Consider the following 20,723-nt stretch of genomic DNA (forward strand, 5'->3'; position numbering starts at 1 on the left):
CTAAACAAATATGAAATATTATGCTATCTTATTTTAGGACACATTATTTATATAGATATCACGTAAATGTTTTTAGACGCGCAAAATCAACATTAATTTATTTACGATTTAATCACCACATTAGTTTATGCTAATAAGCTTACAAAAAAATAACGATCTACTTAATTGACCATAATTTTTTCCCTTTGAAAAATATAATTAGAATTAGCACACCCTCACGGCCTCACCCAAAAAAAAAAAAACGTCAACCAAACAAAACAAATATTCTTAAAAATCGTCATCATACATATATCAGTAGAAAGCCGCTTGAATTCATGAAACCGTCAAACCCATCCTTACCATTAAAACTAGACTATAATAGTGTAACGGAAAAGAGAAGAACCACTACATAAACAAAACATACTAATTAACCATGCATTATGGACCACTCGAGTATTTAAAATATATATTTACCATTAGTTACCAACCAATTTTTTTTGAAGTCTAATGCATGAATGTTTTTGTGTGTATGTAAATGTATATGTGCGTTGAGTATAAATGTGAAGCCTCATCATCTATGCCTTCTTAGTTCTAAGTCCAACACCAAAATCTTTACTCTATTTTCTCTCTTTTAATTACAACAACATAGAATAAAAGAGAAGAGATAAAACACATTCATGGAGTCACCAAGCCTTCCGATGACGGCAAAAGACTGGAACACCACCAGTCTCCACCGTGTACTCGCTATGCAAGGTGGGGAAGATGACCTCAGCTACATCAACAATTCTGATAGCCAAGCTTTGGCTATAACCTTAAGCAAACCAATCCTTATCTCATCTCTCCAATCTTTCAAACTCTTCTCCGACCAAACTTCTCCTATCAGGATCGTCGACCTCGGCTGTGCCACCGGCTCCAACACGTTTACTAATGTTGATACGGTGGTCGAGACTTTACAACGGCGATACACGGCGGTGTACGGTAGTGGTGGCTCGCCGGAGTTTGAGGCTTTCTACTGTGATTTGCCTTCTAATGATTTTAATATGTTGTTCAAGCTGTTGACTGAGAAACAGAAAGCTGATTCTCTAGCGAAATACTTCGCCAGCTGCGTCGCTGGTTCGTTCTATGATCGGCTTTTTCCGAGAAGAACGATTCATGTCGCTGTGAGCTTAAGTGCCTTACACTGGCTCTCTCAGGTCTAAAATATTCACTAATCGTTTTTTTTTTATATATTATAATGTTTTAATCGTAGCTATCAATGACGTCAATTTGGCATTATAGGTATAATTTTTTTATAGCAAATCTACTAATGTTAAACATCAACATTTTTTATTGTTCTAAGACTTTTTGGATTTCTTAATGTTGGTTTTTTCTAAGGGTGGGAAAAATGGTTTCATATAGTGGATATACGTTACGACTATAACTTTAAAATTGGTACATCGGTTACTATAATATTATAACAAAGAAAAATAACATTATATATCAAAACCGTTTATAAAATGTGTCCATTGAAAAATAAATGCAGATACCGGAGGAAGTATTGGAGAAAGGATCAAGAACGTGGAACAAAGGGAAAACATGGATAGAAGGAGCAAAGAAAGAGGTGGTGGAAGCATACGCAGAGCAATCAGACAAAGACTTGGATGATTTTTTGAGCTGTCGGAAAGAAGAAATGGTGAAAGAAGGAGTGTTGTTTGTGTTAATGGGTGGTCGTCCTTCTGGCACTAGTAGTCAGTTTGGGGACCAAGATACTCGAACCAAACATCCTTTCACAACTACCATGGAACAAGCTTGGCAAGATTTAATAGATGAGGTAAATCCTATATACATTTTACAAACACATGTATCTTTCATCATTACATAACATAACTGTTCATTATGTTGTCACAACTATTAACTATACATCACAACAACCCTTAAAATATCTTTTTCTTTTACAAGTTTTTCGCCAACGCTACTTTAACTTTTATGCATGTTTTTTTTATCACCTAAAGACGAGAAAAGAAAATCTTATTACAATCAATAACTTAGCTAAATATACCTTTTGGCTAATACCACTCAGATAACGTTTTATTTTATGTTCCTTTGGACAAAAGGGTTTGATAGATGAAGAGACAAGAGACGGATTCAACATTCCGGCGTATATGAGAAGTCCGGAGGAAGTGGCGGCCGGGATAGACCGTTGCGGTGGTTTCAAGATAGAGAAAATGGAATTTATGAAAATAGTCGAACACTCGGATGAGAAACAAGAAGAGTGGAAGAAAGATCCGGTTTCGTACGGACGAGCCAGGACCAATTTAGTTCAAGCAGCTATTCGTCCTATGGTCGATGCTTATCTTGGACCTCACCTATCCCATGAACTCTTCAAAAGATATGAAAACCGTGTTTCCACAAACCGAGAATTTCTCCATATAACTTGTTTCTATGGAGTCGTCGTTTTGTCCGCCATCCGAATTTAAAGATGATATAAAGTTGTGCTTCGTTCGTAATTCGTTTCCATCTAAGATTTGTGGTAGTTTCATCAGATAAATTATGTGTCATGTTGTAATTTCTGAAGTACATGTACATAAAAGCTTGTAGGGTTGACTTGGCCATATATATATAAACCGCAGCGTATCTACAACTTTACACTGTTTTTGACNTTTTTGAAAAAAAAAAAAAAAAAAAATCTACAACTTTACACTGTTACTCCTGTTAGTATAATGAAATTTAGCGTAACACATCAAATTATTAAAATTTACTATAAGAATCCATAATTATTTAAATATATACATAATGGATTAAATAAATATAATTTTCTTATTTTGAATATTTTTATCTTATTGATTTTCGATTTAAAAAATAGTTTATATAGTGTTCTTAAAACTTGATTTCCCTCATTAGTGACCCGATGATACGAGAATGTTACAAAGAGTCTCTGGTACTTTTATAAATTGGTTTGTTTCGTCTTTGAAACTCCATGGAACCAATCTCAAAACATTAAAGCAATCTCATTGTTTCATGATCATAACCGGTTTAAACCGAGACAACCTCATCGTTGCCAAATTCATCGAAGCATGTTCTAATGCTGGACATGTCCGGTATGCTTACTCTGTTTTTACCCATCAGCCAAATCCCAATACTTATATCTGCAACACCATGATCAGAGCTTTATCTCTCGTTGATGAACCCAATGCGAACTCAACCGCGGTCTCGGTTTACAGAAAGTTCTGGGCTTTGTGTTCTAAGCCAGACACGTTTACTTTCCCGTTTGTGTTGAAGATCGCTGTGAGGGTTTCTGATGTTTGGTTTGGGAGACAGGTTCATGGGCAAACTCTGGTTTTTGGGTTTGATTCCAGTGTCCATGTTGTTACAGGTTTGATTCAGATGTATTCTTCGTTTGGTGGTGGGTTGGGAGATGCACGTAAGGTGTTCGATGAAACGCGTGTGAGAGATGTGAATGTTTGGAATGCGTTATTAGCTGGGTATGGTAAAGTTGGTGAGATGGATGAAGCGATGGGTTTGCTTAAGATGATGCCTTGTTGGGTAAAGAATGTGGTTTCTTGGACTTGTGTGATCTCTGGATATGCGAAGAGTGGACGACCTAGTGAAGCTATTGAAGTGTTTCAGAGAATGCTGATGGAGAATGTTGAGCCAGACGAAGTTACGCTCTTGGCTGTGCTTTCAGCTTGTGCTGATCTTGGTTCACTTGAATTGGGGGAAAGAATATGTAGCTATGTTGATCACCGAGGGATGAAGAGAGCGGTTTCATTGTACAACGCGGTCATTGATATGTATGCGAAATCAGGGAATATAACAAAGGCGTTGGAGGTGTTTGAGAGTGTTAGTGAGAGAAATGTTGTTACTTGGACGACTATAGTTACTGGACTAGCTACGCATGGACACGGAGCTGAAGCCTTAGCGATGTTTAACCGTATGGTTAAAGCAGGTGTGAGACCGAACGATGTTACTTTCATTGCAATCCTTTCAGCATGCAGCCACGTTGGTATGGTCGATCTTGGAAAATGTTTGTTTAGCTCAATGATATCGAAGTATGGTATTCAACCAAACATTGAGCATTACGGATGTATGATTGACTTACTAGGACGAGCAGGTTCACTTCGAGAAGCAGAAGAAGCTATTCAAAGCATGCCCTTTGAGGCAAATGCTGCAGTATGGGGTTCTCTTCTTGCAGCTTCAAATGTTCATCATGATCTTGAGGTTGGAGAAAGAGCTTTGAATCAGCTGATTAAGTTAGAGCCGAATAACAGCGGCAACTACATGCTTTTAGCCAATTTATACTCGAATTTAGGAAGGTGGGATGAGTCGAGGATGATGAGGAAGATGATGAAAGGGATTGGTGTGAAGAAACTGGCTGGTGAAAGCTCCATAGAAGTTGGAAACAGAGTGTATAAATTCATTTCAGGGGATCTTTCGCATCCTGGAGTCGACAAGATTCATGAAATTCTACAAGAGATAGATTTGCAAATACAGAGCAACAAAGTTTGAGGAAAAAATAATCTGAACTTTGATCAGATTGAGTTGATCAACAATGAATGGCTTCTCTTCTCAGAGACCTGAAACCAGAAGAGCATAGAGTCAACGCAGCTGGCTGACTCAGACAATATGACGAAAAAAGAAACTCATGGTTAATTCCGGTTCCGGTTAAACGGCAAAACAGGAGGAGAAATCTGCCGAAGAGTAGAGATATGAGCCAAACCGAAGCCTGTTTTTCTTCGGGAAGGTTTCGAGTTCATGCTCAGGCTTTGGCCCAATATGAAAGCCTTATTTTTGCAGGGAAAAAGGCTTATGTTTTTTTTTTCTTCATTGTGTGTAGTCTAATATTTTGTTTTTGACATCTTGTGTAGTCTTCTAATTAATCTAATAAAATTAAGATGTTTTTTTTTTTTTTAGTTTTCTCATAATGTCAGTTTAGATGAATAACGATTACGTCAAAAAAGAAAAATACTAAAAGTGATGGATCCGAAATGTACGGGTCATTTAAGGTAAGACGTGGGGTGGGTTTGTCCAAAGTTAAGTACATTTAATGTCCAAAAACCTCAAAAACTAACTCTAATTAAAGTTTAGTTTCAGACATTGAAATTCTCAAAACACAGAAAAGGGAAAGATTTTAAATTTTCTTGTCGGAGAAAAAAATGCTCAAGAAGGGGAGAAAGACGCGGAGCGCGGGAAACGACAAGTGGCCACGTGGCTGTTACTTGATTTTGTCTTTGTTTAGTTCATACATATGCTACTTTCCCGGCAACGGCAAGGAATCATGAGCTTCCCAAATTTTATTTACACTTCTTTCTTTTATACTAGAACTAGATGATACTATTAAGGAATGAAAAGTTCAGATTTTAATTTTCTGAAATTTTATATTTCATGTTAACTAGGATTTGACATTGCATCGAAGATATTTAAATTTTGGGTTATGTAATCCCAGAAACCAGTCGTAAATCTTTCAACTACTAGACAACGTACATTTTCTTATCAACAACATTTTTCAGATACAACCATTTTATATTACTTATTTCCAAATATCGATATTGAAATATATATATATATATATTTATATATATATATATAATAGCGCAAGGAAAAAAACAAAACAAAATCTTCAATTCTTTCAAGAAAACGATGCATGTAATAACCCATTAAATCCAACAAAATACCAGATCGTACAAAACGAGTTGATTCACTAAGATTATGTACGATACTCTACAGTACTGTGTTATCGATTCCTTTTTGTTTATTGTATCAGTTCATATTGAAACATAAGTATAATTAATATCAATGGTATGCGATTATTTATAGGTAAACAAATACATGATGCATGTTATATACACTCTTTTTATAGCGCGACCGATCGACGATTCCATGATTTACGTCTATCTGAATGATATATGTGCCTCACTAACTTGCTAATTAATTTCTTCTTCTTTTTTTTTTTGGTTTTTTTGGTTTTTTAATTGGTAATTCTTAAGATGGAAGTATTCACCGCACCACAACTATTGTGGAGTGNTTTTTTTTTTTTTTTTTTTTTTCTTTTTTTTTTAACTTCTATATATATTTTGAGTGTACGTATAGGTAAAATATTTTCAAACTTAACTAAAATAATGTAACTGTTCTGGTTATTTTTCTAATTGCTGATCATGATAACAAATAAAATATTACATGCGTGTGGGAATAAAAGCAACTTTTTGTAACCTCTCTTTATCAAGACACGATTATAGAGAAACAAAACGAACCATGAAGATTATAATTACAACCAATAAGAATTAATGTGAATATGTGATGATTTTTAAATTTCATCAGTTATTTGGTTGTTGGATAAAAAGATTATCGTGTCTTTTTAATATATACGTGGAATTGGATGTTGTCGTCAAGTTGTGATATTGAAGGTGTAAAGTATTGAACTTTTGATGATTTAAGCTGTAAAGGGAAGAACAGTCTAATGATTTTGCTTGCTTCACTTGTGTCCCCATATAACTATATTCAGAATATTGTATGTAACGATCATGTTATCTTTTCGGTATATGTTGACAAATAACATGAAATACAATAAATTTGCTAAATAAAAAGACTTCGTCATTATAACTTACTTCATATGATTATCCTAAAATGGGTTTAGAAAAAATGACATAGGCATGTATTATTATCTAAGTTTTGCTATATTGATGAACATTACGGGTCGAAATTATATATATTAATCTCTAAGTATGCAACCGTGAACCATTACGGCTGTTGAATCTCATGATATCAACACAATATTATTGATTTTATGCTACCAGTGTCGGCCCGTCGCCAAAGCATGTGTTTTAGGCCACATCTTATATTCTATTTTTTTTAGATTAGATTTTAAAGAATTTATCTTAGCACGATGGTTATATAACCTCTAAATGTATTCAAACACTCAAATAGACTTTATTCTTAATTTTTTTAATTTTTTTTAACTTTCTATATTATATTATTTATAGTTCATAAATTTAGAAAATACTACATATAAAAAATTGTTTTAGGCCTCTATTTTCCTAAGACCGACCCTAGATGTTACTCTAATAAATGGGTTAACCAAAATAATGGTGCTTGGTCTAGTGAGAAATTTTGGTCTCCTGAGTGCAGCTTCAGAACTCTTTATTCTGATTGAGGGAGCTTTGACGGATATATCCCTTAACTCATCAATTTATTATCATTTGCTTTTGACTATATAAAACTTAATCACTTTATAGTAATAGTGTTATGAATATGTAGTAAAAATCCTCATTATGTATTAAATAATATATACACATATATTTTATATTAACATATATTTTATATTAACATATATTTTGAAGTGCATTTTGTGTTCTAACTGATACACATGTAAGATTTTCATAATTAATTCTTTGCCATTTGAATAAATATTAAAACTTAGATGAAATATTTGTAATAAAATCTAATTGCAGATGTTAATCACAATATCTTACCTTTCTTAACTACAATTATTTTATGGAAATATCTATAAAAATCATAATTCAATAACACAACTTTTTATTGCTAATACACTAAAATATATGTAACATTACATCATATGTATTACAAAATAATAGAACTTAATTAATTATAATATAAAATCATAAAAATTATATATACATATAAATAAAATTAAAAAATTATTTCGTGGTGTGCTACGGCCTACTGATAAATCCTAGAATTATTTCATTTCTGTTACACTTTCCGTATATACGTTTGGGTTCATGTTATTAATATAGGGAAAATCACATTTTAAAACCTTCAAAGTGTCATTGAGTAGCACTTTAAACCTTGAGATATTTTCACTAACAGTATAAACCTTTACAATGATTTCACTAACATTTTAAACCTTAAAACTAACTTTCATGTTTGTACCGCCACGAAAGATGACGAAACAATAATATCCGTCAACATTAAATAGTTAAACTATACTAGTTTGATTTAAATACTTATTTAATTAATTTAATTTAATTTAATTATTTATGACGATTGATTAAAAACTTAAAAATACACCAAAGCAAAAAAAAAAATGAAGAATCATAGGTAAGGTTAAAACATTTGACAAATGTAAAATTGAAGACGACAATATATTTAGAAGATTCATTGATTTCCAATTGAGAAGTCAATCGATTTGAATCAGAATCTAGTAGAGATGCATTTATAAAAACTAAAACTAATTAAAATTTAAATTAAATCTACATAATTTAACTATTTCGCATTGACGGATCTTATTATTCTTTTATATTTTATGACACTACAAAATGAAAATTAGTATTAAGGTTTAAAGTGTTTGTAAAATCATATTAAATGTTTAAAGTGTCAGTAAAATCATTTTAAAGGTTTATAGTGTTAGTTAAATTTTCTTGAGATTTAAAGTATTACTAGTGACGCTTTGAAAGTTTAAAACATAATTTTTCCAATTAATATACGAAGCATAATGAGTCAAAGTCCAAACGTAGAGTACAGCTTCAGTATCGTTAAAATATAAAAACATCATATTAGTAATGCCTTTACTAATCAGTTCTATTGATTATTACGAGACGTACGTCTGCTTGTTCTAAATATCCTCATGTTACTTTTAAAATTTAAATTGTTTAGAAATAACGTGGAAAATAATTTAATTGTTAGTGAAAGATTAATAATAAGTTCTGAAAGCAAATCTTAAGTTAGACGATTTGTGTCACATGATTCATGAAATAAATAGATCCCGAAATTTAGGTGGTCAAAAAAGTTTCATGTGTAATTTTGCTTGGTATGAAAAAAATATTATTTCCATTTGCACGGAATAGTCGCCGAAAGTCAGACTTGATTCCATAGTATCCATTTTCTTAAGATTATAAATATAGAAGTTGTCAAACAATATATAACTATAGTGGGTTAGAATTCAGAATGGTAATTAAAAAAAAAGAAGGACTATTCAAGGAAAAAAAAAAGAAAAGATTCAAGAAAATAGTTATAATTTAGAATTTATAGAGAGATAGGTATTTACTGAATAATTATGGTTCTACATGTCTAATTAATTATTGTAAATTCGTATAGTGGATGAAAGATTCGTGATCGAGAAATCCGATATGAACCAATACCTCATCCAAAATCAGAATCAAACGAAAGACGACTAAACCAAAAGAAACTTGATTTGGTCGGTGTTCTTTTCACTTTTAACCTTTTTTTTTTAATCCTATTTTTCTTTGTGTTTGTATTCATCTGTTATGTAATATGCTAATGCTTTGTTCTTACTTTTCTATTTTTTTTCTGTTTACTTTGGAAAAAGTAGTTGAATGTGTTGGAAAAAAGCATATGTTCTGTTCCTGCGGTTTTCAGTTAATGACTTTATAAGAAAAATAGAATTATAGAAACAGCTACTCAAATTAAATCTTGTTTTTGAAGCAAGACATTAACTTACTTTTAGGGTTTGGTCAACTTTTGCAATAGGCAAATATAATCGAATATTTTACTATGCCGTTGATTATTACTCCCTGAACAATTTGGTTAGATGCAAACGTGATAACGAAGAGGAATCTCGCAACATATAGTGGTCATCTATGATATATGTATATTTGTGATCATGTTATTTGAGCATTAATACTTCTTTTAGGCTTCACTTCATGAACCATAAACAAAATGTAAAGAGTTTAGGTTTGCCCATTAGCTATTGGAAACTTGGATTTCAATCTAAGACTCACAGTTACAAAAAAAAAATTGTACTATTTTCAATGTATCAATCTACATATGGATTTTGGAAATTATAAATATGAAAGGTCAATTGGTCAACTTAGGCCCATAATCTGAGGTATTCGTTTTGAAAGTAAACCCTTTTTTAATACTCGCTCTAAATTTCCGTGAAGCAGTTGGCACTCTCGATGCTGCTTGCTCGTTTACCAAATTCGCGCTAATTAGACTAAAGTTTTTACAATTGTACTTTTAATTTTTTCTTTCTAAAAAATACGTATAGTTTAGTTTATAAAAATCACTGGCAAGTGCTACATTAAAATATTAAAACACATAGCATATTAATATTATTATTTTCCCCTGCATAAATTTCTATATATAATCATCCTATCTCCGCACAACTCACAACAACATTGCAACACCTTTCCTCTCCTCTACCCTCACTTCAACTTTTTAGTGGATCCTTTTCCTTTCTTTCTCCACGCCATTGTAAGTTTCAATCTTCCACACTCTTATCTCTTCTTCCTCGTCTTCCATACATACACACAGAGTATATCTCCGTTACCATTTTGCTTATCATTATAGTTCTCTTATGTAGGAAAAAAAAAGGCAGAGAAAATGGAGATTGCTGGAATAGTGATGATGTCATTGAGTCTTATGATGATGCTGATGTGGAAGAGTGTGGATGGTTACGGTGGTTGGGTCAATGCTCGAGCCACATTCTATGGAGGTGCTGATGCTTCCGGTACCATGGGTAATTTTCTTACTCTTCTCTCTCACACCAACTAATTGTATCATTCTTATTTGTGACCATAAATAATTTCAAACTTGAAATATTTTTATAAGAATATGCTACTCCATATGACCAAACGTTATGTAATAGTGCCAATAAATCTTACAAACACTTTTTAGTAATGCACTTACCTAAGTTTGTACACAAATTTTATTTTTTGTGCTGTTGGTGTTTTTGTTGGGATCAGGCGGCGCATGTGGATACGGGAACTTATACAGTCAAGGATACGGCACAAACACGGCAGCTCTAAGCACGGCTTTATTCAACGGTGGCCAAACCTGCGGGGCTTGTTTTCAGATAAAATGCGTAAACGATCCAAAATGGTGTCTCGGGGGAACAATCACCGTCACCGGAACAAACTTTTGTCCACCAAACTTTGCTCAGGCCAACGACGCCGGAGGTTGGTGTAACCCTCCCCAACATCACTTCGATTTGGCTCAGCCCATCTTCCTCCGTATCGCTCAATACAAAGCCGGCGTCGTCCCCGTTCAATACCGGAGGTACGTTTCACCGATCTCGGTTTAGCTCGGTTCGGTTTTAATGATTAAAGATCTTATTTATTAATATCTTCTTGTGCTCTGTTTCGGAAACAGAGTGGCTTGCCGAAGGAAAGGAGGAATACGATTCACCATCAACGGTCACTCATACTTCAACCTCGTACTCGTAACTAACGTAGCCGGCGCCGGAGATGTTATCTCCGTCTCCGTTAAAGGAACCAAAACAGGATGGCAAAGCATGTCAAGAAACTGGGGACAGAACTGGCAAAGCAACGCAAATCTTGATGGTCAAGCTCTCTCGTTCAAAGTAACAACTAGTGATGGCCGTACAGTTGTATCTAACAATGCTACTCCACGTAACTGGAGCTTCGGACAGACTTACACCGGAAGACAGTTCCGGGCTCCGAGGTGATGACGTGGACTATATGGAGGACAGAAAAAAAAAAGTTTTTACTTATTACTGATATTGGAGTTTTCTAGAGTTTGCATAGTTTGAGAAAAAAGTTTCAGGAATTAATCTGATTAACCCTAATCAAAAATAACCAATTTCTGAATGGCGGAAGGTTTTTTTTTTTTCACCGGTAGCTTTTGTAATTCGCCGGTGAGACTGAGGTGAACAGAAAGAAAGAAAAAAAAGCTTTGTGTTTTCACCCGCCGCCTAAGTAATTGAGTTTTTCTTTTTTTTTTTTCTTTTCTTGTCTTTGTATTTTGTTTGGCATTGTCTAATAATAAAATCAAGTTATTTTATAATTTTTAATGCTTTTGCCTCTTCAGTTTGATGTTTTGATTTTGGAAGTGACACAAATATTTCGAGAAATTCATTTTCATTTTTCAACATTTTGATATCGTCGGTTTTAATCGATTCAAAACAAACCCTAACATCGATATTTTTTCCTACAAAGCACATAGTGGCATAGTATCTATTCTCTATACATAATACAATTACAATCACAAAGTAATCTCAATAAAAAAATTTCCTTATTTCCTGAACTTTTTTTTCCAAAAGTTTAGTCTTCTTGCTCTGATGATTAATGTTAATTTTATTCTTTTTTCATCTTTGACAGCTACGATCCTCTTGAAAACAGCTCCGGTGCAGCTTCTTGTTTCATGTCTTGTAACAATATTTTCAGTTCATCAAGTTTTGCCATAAAACTTCTGGCCTTCAGCTTTTTCCTCCTTGTTGTTGATTATGTGTAATAATCCACGTTTGATGTAATTCGACTATTCCTTATTCTCTCCAACTTGGTATAGATCCATCAATCATGGTACAGGATCAAAACATCTAACGCAAACTAGAATCTAACATTCATCATAATACAATTAGTTCACTCAATCCAAGAATGCTTACCAAACCGAAACTAGAAAAACTCCCTTTTACTCAATTCTCCAATCTTGTTCATGTTTTTCTTCTAATTAACAAATACAACATAAATATCATCATGTCTTGGGGGATTCTTGTTTTTTTTTTTTGGAAATTGATATTTGTGTAAATTCCACACAAAAAAGCCTGTAATAATTATGACTGTAATAATCTCACACTAATGTTATTTACCTATTGGAAAAGTTTAGGATAATTTATTATATAACTAGTTTTGAAATTGGGCAAAAGGAAAATTTAAATAATTGTTTTTAAAAAAAAAGGCTTACTGGGCTTTTTGTGTTTCCTCGCTCTTTGGTATTTTTTTTTCTTTTCTGCTAAAGTAGAGCCGAATAGCCGATTTAAGCGTGTGTGTGGAATATACTCTATACGAGGTAGAGGGTTCACATAATCAAAGGGAAAAGGAAAGACACTAGCTGAGGTAGAGTCTTTGGAAAGAGTCTGCTGTCTTCTTCAAAAGGCGATTCCTCCTGAGCTCTTACTAAAGAGTCAAGTCTTTCAGTCTCTCTGTAATTAAGCTTCATTGATCTAATAATGGGTCTCTTGCTGCATTGTTACAGGTTCATTTTGTAACGGCAAGAGAGTTTGAGAGAGCGTTGTTTCTGGGTTCTTTCTTTTTGACAGTTTTTTTATCTTAGTTCTCGAATTAGGGTTCTTCATCCGAGGCCCGAGGGGTTAGAGAGACAGAGAGTGAGCAATCGTCTTGTGGAAGCTCGTTGGCGAGGGAAGGGTTTTATGTTCTTACTGAGTGTTCTGTAATATTTCTCATGATTCGTTTTATGTTGTTGGAACTTGGAAGTTAGGAGCGAGTTCAATAAAAATCTAATCTTTCCAGGTGATTTTGGATTTCTCATTTTTTTTTTCTTTTCTTTCTATTTTCTTACCACGCTATGGTTTCCTTTTAAACTTGCATTGGTTGTTTTTTTTTTACCAGGATTATTCAGTGAAAAAGTTTTCATATTTTCCTTAGCTGAATGGATAGGATAAGTCAATTGCCTGATGAACTTCTCTTGAGAATATTGTCTTTACTGCCTACTGCTAAAGATGTTGTGGCTACAATGGTTTTGTCTAAACGTTGGCAATTTCTTTGGATGTATGTGCCAAGGCTTGTGTACGATGATGATAGCTATCAGGGTATAGATTACGGAAGATTCTCGCGGTTTGTAGACAGGTCTTTGATATTCCACAAGGCTCCAGTGCTAGAAACTTTGCATTTCAAACTTGGTAAAATCTGTGGTGCTGGAGATGTTCATGTATGGATTAGAGCTGCTGATAAATGCTCTGTGCGTGAGCTGATTATTGAAATCGACTTTTCTTCTAGTGTAACTCAGGCCACACTTCCAAGGAGTTTGTATACAGGGTGTAGCACGCTTGTCAAATTGAAACTAGATAACGCGGTTCTTGTGGATGTCATCTTTTCCTCTGTTTCTTTCCCATCCCTCAAGACATTGAGCCTTTTAGAGGTGAAGTACCCAGGTGGTGACGGATTTGTCAAGAGGCTTTTATCTAATTATCCTGTTCTTGAAGACTGGGATGTGGAACGATGTCCTGATGACAATGTGACCATTTTCACTGTGAAAGTTCCTTCTCTCAAGATTTTATCCTTGCGAACACTGAGTTTTAGAGTTAACGACGATGCACAAGGGTTTGTGATAGATGCTCCTTCTTTGGAATGCTTGGATCTTGTTGATCATGCGGGTGGGTTTTGTGTCATTGAGAGTGACATGCCTAATATTGAAGACGCAGATATTGACGTCACGTATCATCTTCCTCGTAAGATTCTGAGTTCTATAGCTTCAGTCCAACATCTCGAGTTATGTTTACTAACGTCAAAGGTATTTTTCTTGGTTACTTGCGAGTTTGTTGTTTATATCATTCTTGCTTTTTTTTTATGAGAATCAGTAAATCAGTAAGTGTTATTCATAGCCTTTCTTTTGCAGGATGCATATCCACTTGGTAGTATCTTCCGATGTCTTACACATGTAAAGATATGCACATGCGAGGTAGAATGGTTGAATCTACTTATGCGTGTGCTTAATGATTCACCTAAATTACGAGATCTCAAACTGGAACAGGTCTATATATTTCAAACCATTTGATTTGAGAGTCTTTTGACTAGTGTATCCAACTACTTATCTCAGTATATATGTTTACATACACTTCTTTCTTGTTAATTTTATACCAGTACCATCCCCTTCGAGCTGACGAACCACGCCCTTGCTGGAATGAACCGAGTCAGGTTCCATTATGTATGCTATCGAGTCTTAAAACTGTCGAATGGGTTAAGTATGAAGGAACGAAAGAAGAGAAAGAAGTGGGAGATTCTTAGATAAAGTAACAATCAAACCAAAATCCACCTGCCGCCGCAAAAAACTTAAAATGATAAAGGAGTTGTCGCTTTCGCCCAGAAGTTCGCCTACTTGCAGCCTTTCGTTTGACTGAAGTTACAGGTTCAGCTCCGAGGGAGAGAGGAAATATGTTTAATATTCTAGTGGGTTTGGTCTGAATCTCAGAGATTCTGAGTCGTCTTAAGCACTTTATTATTATAAGTAAGTGTAAGTGTATATATGAAGGATTGTAATTATCCTAAAAGTCGCAAAAGAAATTAAAAATTGGATTTGTAATTATCAATAAGTTAAACCCTAGTGTGTAGATTATATATACTCTGTAAAAGATCTAAAAAGACATTTTCTCGCCGCCTCCCTTCTTGCTCTTTCTTTTCCTCTCTCTTACTTCCTCCCTATGCTCTTCTCTTCTCTTCTCATGGCTTCTTCCAATGAGATCATTGCTCCATCTGATTCGTCTTCTCTCGTCAATATCAACATGTCCAACGTCAAACAACTCACGTCCACGAATTTCCTGATGTGGAATCGCCAAGTTCATGCTCTTTTGGCCGGCTACGATCTATTCGGCTATCTCGACGGATCGATCTCTACTCCTGATGCTACGGTCACCACGAATGGTGTTCCTACTGCTAATCCTCTTCACAAACACTGGCAACGACAGGATAATCTCATTTATTCTGGGCTGTTAGGTACGATCTCCGACTCTGTTCAGCCTCTCTTATCCAAGGCGAAGACGTCGGCTGAGATCTGGACCACTCTCCGGGATACCTATGCTAATCCTAGCCGTGCCCACATCAAGCAGATCCGCGATCAGCTTACTCAATGAAAGAAAGGTACCAAGACCATCGATGAGTACGTTCAAGGCTTTACTACTCGATTCGATCAGTTGGCGTTGCTTTGATAGTCCCATTGCACATGAAGATCAAATTGATTACATCCTTGGTGGCCTTTCTGACGATTACCGTCGCATCACTGGCCAGATTGAGGGTCGTGATACTACTCCCAAAATCACTGAAGTTAATGAAAAGCTTATTCACCATGAACTCAAGCTTCAGAACATGGTCAACGTGTCCACTGCGGTTACTGCAACTGCTAACACTGTCTCCTCCAGAGCTTCTGGGTACAATCCGAATTCACGTTACCAACCTCGACGTGGGTCCTCTCATCACAATGCTTCTCGTGGTGATTCTCGTGGTTCTGGACGAGGTTATCAAGGACAGTGTCAAATATGTGGTGTTTATGGCCACAGTGCGTGGCGATGCTCGCAATTCCAATCCACTGGTGGTCATACTGCTCCTCATGGTGGTTATAATTATCCTGGAGGTCCACCGTCGTCTATGATGCCTTGGCAGCCCCGTGCCAATGTTGCCCAGGTGCCATCGTACAATCCGGCGAACTGGATTATGGATTCTGGCGCCACACACTACTTGACGTCTGACTTGGCAAATCTCTCGGTTCATCAGCCGTACATAGGCGGTGAAGAAGTCACCATCGCCGATGGTTCAGGCATACCCATTTCAAAAATTGGTTCCGCCATTCTCCCTACTCCAACTCGTTCACTTGCTCTTACTAATATTTTATATGTCCGGAATGTTTGCAAGAATCTCATATCGGTGTATCGCTTGTGTAACGCTAATAATGTTTCGGTGGAATTCTATCCTGCGTTTTTTCAGGTGAAGGACTTGAGCACGGGGGCCCGGTTACTCCTAGGTCGAACTAAGAATGAGCTGTATGAGTGGCCGGTTGTCAATAACACCATCACGAGCTTTGCTGCCTCTCCCACTCCAATCACCGACCTTCACTCATGGCATTCTCGACTTGGTCATCCATCTTTACCTATTTTGAAAGCTATTATTTCGCAATTTGCTTTACCCATTTCTACTTCCAAAACCAAACAATTATCTTGTTCTGATTGTCTCATCAATAAAAGTCATAAATTGCCATTCCATTCAAACACCATTGTCTCTACTAAACCTCTTGAATATCTTTATTCTGATGTATGGACATCTCCTATTGTGTCCATAGACAACTTTAAATACTACCTCGTTATTGTGGATCAATTTACACGATATACTTGGTTGTATCCACTAAAACAAAAATCCCAAGTTAAAGAGGTGTTTATAGCTTTCAAAGCCCTTGTCGAGAATCGCTTTAATGGTTGGGTTGGCACATTGTACTCGGATAATGAGGGTGAATTTATAGCCTTGCGTTCACACTTGGCAGCGAATGGTATCTCTCATCTCACGACACCGCCTCACACACCGGAACATAACGGAGTATCCGAACGAAAGCATCGCCACGTCGTTGAGACTGGACTCGCTCTACTTAGTCAAGCCTCAGTTCCCAAGATATATTGGCCCTATGCTTTCGCGACTGCGGTGTACTTAATTAACCGCATGCCAACAGAGGTATTATCGGGTGCTTCTCCGTATGTCAGGTTGTTCCAGCAGTCTCCAAACTATCTCAAGCTCCGTGTGTTTGGGTGTTTATGCTTTCCATGGCTACGCCCTTACTCATCGAATAAGCTGGACGATCGTTCTTTGCTGTGTGTGTTTCTCGGATATTCACTGACACAAAGCGCCTATCTCTGTTCTGATATCAAAACGGGTCGTGTCTACACTTCAAGGCATGTTCAATTCGTTGAGCAACAGTTTCCCTTTGCCATTGCTCAACTCGGGATTCTTCCCACGCTGGGCACTGTTGTCTCTTCATCATCTCCATCGGTTGGCATACTGATTTTACAACGTCCTACAGCTCATACGCCTCTCCCCCCATGTACGGTCCTTCCACCGTCTCCGCCGCCGGCTCCGTCGTCTACTACCACGTCCACTTTGTCGCCAACGCAAGCTCCTTCACTGGACCGTCAGACAGTGTCACCGTCGTCCAACTCACCTCATACCCATGATGAATCCATCGACTCGCATTCATCCTCCTCGCATAACCAACCTCCCGCAAGTCCACAGATAAATTCTCCACATTCACCAGGCCCACAAACCGAAAGCCCATCATCCACTCACCAATCCACTCAAACAGAACCCATATCACCAAGCCCAAATCCATTACCCTCACCAAGCCCAAATCCAACACCAAATTCATCACCATCTTCACCATCGACCACCCCTCTCTCCCAAAAGCCGTCGAGTCCATCGCCACCTCCTCAACCAGCGAATACTCATCTAATGCAAACCAACTCCAAAAATAATATTGTCAAGCCAACCCACAAATTAAATCTCTTAGTCGAAACAACCAAACACTTTATCCCGACGACGGTGGCACAGGCTCTCAAGGATCCTCGGTGGCGACAGGCTATGATTGATGAGTACAATGCTCAAATGCGATACCGGACATGGGATGTTGTTCCTCCATCGCTAACTCAAAATGTTATCACCTGTAAGTGGATTTTTACCATCAAATATCTTCATGATGGCTCTGTTGACAGATATAAAGCAAGGCTCGTTGCGCGTGGTTTTAACCAACAATACAGCTTGGACTATTCTGAAAAATTTAGTCCGGTGATCAAAGCCACGACGATCCGGATGGTGCTCGAGGTGGCGGTGAAGAAAAATTGGTCCATACAACAAGTGGATATTAATAATGCGTTTCTGCAAGGCACTCTAAAGGAAGAGGTCTATGTCTCGCAACCACCCGACTTTGTGGACAAAGACAACCCACAGTATGTTTGCAAGCTGAACAAAGCGTTATATGGGTTGAAACAGGCACCTCGCGCATGGTACCAAGAACTGAAGACGTTTCTACAAACCTCCGGTTTCAAAAATTCCCTTGCCGATACCTCCTTGTTCATCTACCACAACGGCAATGACTACATTTATGTGTTGGTCTATGTGGATGATATTATTATTACTGGCGTTCCCTCTCTTGTTCAGGCTTTTCAGTTTGCTCTTGCACAACGGTTTTCTCTCAAGGAACTTGGTCCATTGAGCTATTTTCTGGGAATTGAGGCCACACGATCTTCCCGAGGTATGTATCTGATGCAACGTAAGTATATAATTAATTTACTCACCAAAACTCTTATGCTTGATACCAAACCAGTTGCCACACCGATGGTCACGTCGCCTAACCTTACTATTGATTCTGGTACTCCTCTTTCTGATGCGAAGGAGTATCGCGCTGTCATCGGCAGTCTTCAGTATCTTTCATTCACACGGCCGGATATAGCTTTTGTTGTCAATCGTCTTTCACAATTTATGCATAAGCCGACGGATAAACATTGGCAAGCGGCGAAGCATGTCCTCCGCTATCTTGCTGGAACCAAGTCTCATGGTATTTTTCTTCGCGCAGATGCCACTCTTACTATTCACGCCTTCTCAGATGCTGATTGGGGTCGAACTCACAATACCTACACATCTACGAACGCCTACATCATTTATTTTGGTGCTAGTCTGATCTCGTGGTCCTCGAAGAAGCAATGCAGTGTCTCCCGGTCGTCTACGGAAGCTGAATACAAAGCGGTTGCCAATGCTGCCTCCGAACTCCGTTGGATTTGTTCCCTGTTATCTAAAATGGGCATCGTTTTACCGGTTGCACCTGTTCTATATTGCGATAATGTGGGAGCAACATATTTATGTGCCAATCCGGTTTTTCATACCCGCATGAAGCACATAGCTATTAATTACCACTTTGTCCGTGAATTCATTCAATTTGGGGTTCTGCGCGTCGCTCATGTCTCTACTCACGATCAACTTGCTGATGCTTTAACCAAACCCTTTCCACGTCCAAAGTTTGAAGAACTAATATCCAAGATTGGCGTCAGACAACTGCCTTCATCTTGAGGGGGTGTATAAGGAAGTGTATATATGAAGGATCTAATTGTAATTATCTATAAGTTAAACCCTAGTCTGTAGACTATATATACTCTGCAAATCATTCATCTAAGGTATCAATCTAATAATTTAGTCACAATTATGTCTTCTTTACCAAACAAATTTCTTAAGTTTTTTTTGCTCTGCGTCTTTGCGTTGGTACGAAGAAGTATAAGGAACAACTATGGCTTGTTCGTTTGGTTGACGCAGACGGCTGCGACAGCGGCAGCGGCTACGTTTACGTTTTTAACCGCTGAATCAAAACAACGTTTAAAAATGTTTAAAAATGTTAGACGCATGTCGCAGCATTTGCCGCAACGTCTTGACGCAGGTACCTGCGACAAGTAAACAAACAAACGTATCTGCGTCTGCCGCAGCCGCAGGTACCTGCGTCAATCAAACGAACAAGCCCAATCTTCCTTAGTTTTTAATGATCTTTTGTTCAATTTCTATAATTTTTATCTGTTCTACTTAGGTACGGTTTGGTTAGTCTCTTCATTTGTTTTGATGTCCTTTTTCTTCTTCTAGTTTTTACATCATCAACCTTTTTTCTTATAATGATCATTGTTTCTGCATTTTACTTTTGACCCATCTCCACTGCTTTCCCCTCTAGCTCGACTCGGTGAAGTCATGGCTGCAGCCTGCAGTGTAGACCAAACTATTATAGTTATATTATCATTTTTTTAATTTGTTTTTTGTTCAAAAGTTCTGTTGAAGATAAAAACAATCCTAAGGATTTTTCTTTTTGGTTCAACTATTGTAGTATTAATGACTTTTAAAATTGGATTGTTATTCAAAAAACAAAAAATTTAAAATTGGATTATTAATTAATTGACCAAAAGAAAAATTGGATTGATAAATTCGGTTAAGGCATTTTTTGGTTTTGGTTAAATTGGGTATCCCAAAGGTCCGGTTTGGCCGGTTTTGTTGGATAATTCATCAAATAAAATTACCGGTAAGGGTTTTAGCCTTTTAGGTCTTCTTCTTTCACAAGTCTCTCTCCACATATTCTTCTCAAGTTTTGATTCTCGTCTTTCTTTCATTGTTTTTGATTCTCGCTATCGCTAAGGTTTGTTTTAAACATGCATTTCTTACAACTATTTGTTAATTTCATTTTTTGGATCCTGTAAATATTTACACTTTATTATTCATATGTCTCTTATGCTTTTTTTTTTTCCAGGAATTTTAATGTTGTTAGGAATTAACAGAACATAAAATGTTCCAATCTTTTTTTTTTTTTTTTTTTTTTTT

At 36.5% G+C, this 20,723-nt stretch overlaps 4 protein-coding genes across 4 annotated transcripts; all 4 read left to right on the forward strand.

The window, feature by feature from the left end:
• On the forward strand, positions 476-2,599 carry LOC104761687 (gibberellic acid methyltransferase 2-like). Its single transcript, XM_010484803.2, has 3 exons — positions 476-1,172; positions 1,502-1,789; positions 2,073-2,599. The coding sequence occupies exons 1-3, from the start codon at positions 657-659 to the stop codon at positions 2,433-2,435; spliced, it is 1,167 nt and encodes a 388-aa protein (XP_010483105.1). The 5' UTR covers positions 476-656; the 3' UTR covers positions 2,436-2,599.
• On the forward strand, positions 2,872-4,847 carry LOC104761688 (pentatricopeptide repeat-containing protein At5g56310-like). The gene has a single exon (XM_010484804.2). The coding sequence runs from the start codon at positions 2,878-2,880 to the stop codon at positions 4,462-4,464; it is 1,587 nt and encodes a 528-aa protein (XP_010483106.1). The 5' UTR covers positions 2,872-2,877; the 3' UTR covers positions 4,465-4,847.
• LOC104761689 (expansin-A14) lies at positions 10,026-11,393 on the forward strand. The gene is made up of 4 exons (XM_010484805.1): positions 10,026-10,128; positions 10,238-10,393; positions 10,620-10,932; positions 11,026-11,393. Exons 2-4 carry the CDS (start codon positions 10,258-10,260, stop codon positions 11,339-11,341), a joined length of 765 nt encoding a protein of 254 aa, XP_010483107.1. The 5' UTR covers positions 10,026-10,128; positions 10,238-10,257; the 3' UTR covers positions 11,342-11,393.
• Positions 12,742-14,728, forward strand: LOC104761690 (probable FBD-associated F-box protein At1g32375). Its single transcript, XM_019240546.1, has 4 exons — positions 12,742-13,142; positions 13,242-14,142; positions 14,248-14,382; positions 14,493-14,728. The coding sequence occupies exons 2-4, from the start codon at positions 13,282-13,284 to the stop codon at positions 14,634-14,636; spliced, it is 1,140 nt and encodes a 379-aa protein (XP_019096091.1). The 5' UTR covers positions 12,742-13,142; positions 13,242-13,281; the 3' UTR covers positions 14,637-14,728.

Source organism: Camelina sativa, chromosome 18 (assembly GCF_000633955.1).
Source record: "Camelina sativa cultivar DH55 chromosome 18, Cs, whole genome shotgun sequence".
NCBI lineage: Eukaryota > Viridiplantae > Streptophyta > Magnoliopsida > Brassicales > Brassicaceae > Camelina > Camelina sativa.